The 3,230-nt window shown below is 41.2% G+C and overlaps 1 protein-coding gene across 1 annotated transcript; it reads left to right on the forward strand.

The window, feature by feature from the left end:
* The first annotated feature begins 730 nt into the window (after nt 1-730).
* LOC132227901 (heterogeneous nuclear ribonucleoprotein H2-like) lies at nt 731-2,295 on the forward strand. The gene has a single exon (XM_059683560.1). The coding sequence runs from the start codon at nt 828-830 to the stop codon at nt 2,175-2,177; it is 1,350 nt and encodes a 449-aa protein (XP_059539543.1). The 5' UTR covers nt 731-827; the 3' UTR covers nt 2,178-2,295.
* Nucleotides 2,296-3,230: the final 935 nt, after the last annotated feature.

The raw sequence follows: 3,230 nt of genomic DNA on the forward strand, positions 1-3,230 counted from the left end.
AAAATAAACTTTGATCTATTCTCTGAATGGTGCACAATTGGCAGCCTTTCACACTATAACTTCAGCTATCGAAGATCAAACTGTATACTCCAAATGCTTTTTCTTAGATGGCCCAGGCAGTAGTGGAAAAACATATCTTCATAACGTTTTAATACATTAGAGGTCATGGTGGTACTGTTTTACCCACAGTGTCTACAAGAATTGCTGCAAATTTAACTTCCTTTCACTGTGCACAAATCCATGCACTGGACCACTAGTCCATATATAATCAGCCAACTGGTGAGGGGGCTCAGAGCAGGATTTCCAAGGTGACGGAATGTGCTGGGAGCCTTTCCATCCTTACTGCTTGACACAGTCGCTGCTGGGAAGAAACATCTGCACAGCATGTTTCAAGGGACCTGGCGTATATGGCATATTGTTCTTAATATGTTTGCTCCCCTTCTTAGTGCTATGTGTTTTAACCAAGGTCACCTCTCCGAGAAAGGTTATTTCCCCAGGTAGGGATTTTTCCCTGAAATTAGGGAGGAAATAAAACCCCTTAACTAAGTGCCAGGAAGATAGTTAATCACTTTAACTACTAGCAATCACACTTAAGCTACATAATCTTCTTTACTCCCTGGAATGGAGATAAGAAACGCCCTAACCTTTGGAATAGAAATTGATAGGATTAAAATCAACTGGTATAAATACAGATGTAACAAGACAATAAGACACAGAACCTGGTTTGCTATAACGGTTTGAGGGCAGGAGGAACATCGTCCGGCATCGTTAGAGCTCCACTGAAATTGGGTTGATCTGAGCTTGCCACCAAGAGCCTAACAGTCACCATGATGCTGAGCACGGAAGGCAGAGAGGGTTTCGTGGTGAAGGTCAGGGGCCTACCCTGGTCCTGCTCTGCTGATGAAGTGATGCGCTTCTTCTCTGATTGCAAAATCCAAAATGGCACATCAGGTATTCATTTCATCTACACCAGAGAAGGCAGACCAAGTGGTGAAGCATTTGTCGAACTTGAATCTGAAGATGAAGTGAAATTGGCTTTGAAGAAGGACAGAGAAACCATGGGACACAGATATGTTGAAGTATTCAAGTCCAACAGTGTTGAAATGGACTGGGTGTTGAAGCATACAGGTCCAAATAGTCCTGATGCTGCCAATGATGGCTTCGTCCGCCTTAGAGGACTCCCATTTGGCTGTAGCAAGGAGGAGATTGTTCAGTTTTTTTCAGGGTTGGAAATTGTGCCAAATGGGATGACACTGCCTGTGGACTTTCAAGGGCGGAGCACAGGGGAGGCCTTTGTGCAATTTGCTTCACAGGAGATAGCTGAAAAGGCCTTAAAGAAGCACAAGGAAAGAATAGGCCACAGGTACATTGAAATCTTTAAGAGTAGCCGAGCTGAAGTCCGAACCCATTATGACCCTCCTGGAAAGCTCATGGCTATGCAGCGACCCGGTCCCTATGATAGGCCAGGGACTGGCAGAGGTTATAATAGCATTGGCAGAGGGGCTGGGTTTGAAAGGATGAGGCGAGGTGCCTATGGTGGAGGGTATGGAGGCTATGATGATTATGGTGGCTATAATGATGGGTATGGCTTTGGGTCTGATAGATTTGGAAGAGACCTCAACTACTGTTTTTCAGGAATGTCTGATCATAGATACAGAGATGGTGGGTCCAGTTTCCAGAGCACCACAGGCCACTGTGTACACATGAGGGGATTACCTTACAGAGCCACTGAGAATGATATTTACAATTTTTTCTCACCTCTTAAACCCATGAGAGTACACATTGAAATTGGACCCGATGGCAGAGTTACTGGTGAGGCAGATGTTGAATTTGCTACTCATGAAGATGCTGTGGCAGCTATGGCAAAAGACAAGGCTAATATGCAACACAGATATGTGGAGCTCTTCTTGAATTCTACTGCAGGAACAAGTGGGGGTGCTTATGATCACAGCTATGTAGAACTCTTTTTGAATTCTACAGCAGGGGCAAGTAGCAGTGCTTATGGTAGCCAAATGATGGGAGGGATGGGCTCATCCAACCAGCCTAGTTATGGGGGTCCTGCTAGCCAGCAGCTGAGTGGTGGTTACGGAGGTGGTTATGGTGTTCAGAGCAGTATGAGTGGATATGACCAAGTGCTGCAGGAAAACTCAAGTGACTATCAGTCAAACCTTGCGTAGGTAGAGAAAGAGCATTAAACAGCTACTACAGAAATGAAAGCTGAGCATTTATGGGGTTGAATAGAATGGGAGGGCTGTCTAGCATATCCAATGTGGTTAATGGGAAATAGATTCTGATTACTCTAGGTCAACTTTTCTCTCTCTCTCTCTCTCTCTCTCTCTCTCTCTCTCTCTCTCTCTCTCTTTTAAGAAAACAAAGGTTATGTTTAATACTTTTGCATTACAGGTTTGTGATTTATGCGTACTGCAAAATGGGAGTCAGAATTGTTTTCAAGCTCAGTAATTTTGAACACTGAAATATTCAGTATTGACCGTAACTGTTAAAACAATTTTCATCTTTCCTCAAGTTAGTTTATGTTGTAGGAGTGTACCTAAGCAGTAAGCATATTTAGGTTAAAGCAATTCTCTTATGTTAAATGTTGCTTTTATACCACAAGACATCGAAAACTTTGGATGTGTGTTGAGAAACATGCTTTTCTGTAAAACTCAAATATAGGGACTCTGTCTATAATTCAAAGTGAAAACATTTGGCATGTTTGTTAATTCTAGCTTTTTGGTTTACTATCCTATAAGGCATGTGAGTGTACACTTATTTTTATTAAGATCTTGGACAATTTTGAGATGTAATACCAATTGATACTTTAGGAGTTGGGTCATGTCATTTGTATAAAATTCTGAAGCTTTGATTTAAATCTTTCCTTGTATTGTGATTTCCATTAGTCATATTGTACTAAATGAAACTTGTTAAATAAATCCTCCTTAAAAAAAAATCAACAATTCTTTGAACTCAAGACTCAAATCTGTACATTGAAAAGGCACATTTGGACTAGGAAATATTGACCCAGAATGATGAGAACAAACAGAGTTCTGTTTGCTGCAATGGCAGAGCAGATGACTTGGGCCTGCTCTCTCACTAAAAACAACCAAAAAACCTGGAGAAATTATACAGGAGTGGGCAAAAGTAGGTTTACAGTTGTGAGTATGGGAAATGTTTATTACTGTATTGTTCATTAATTATTGTATTATTTATTATTATTATTAACCTACTTTTGC

This window comes from Myotis daubentonii, chromosome 2 (genome assembly GCF_963259705.1).
Source record: "Myotis daubentonii chromosome 2, mMyoDau2.1, whole genome shotgun sequence".
NCBI lineage: Eukaryota > Metazoa > Chordata > Mammalia > Chiroptera > Vespertilionidae > Myotis > Myotis daubentonii.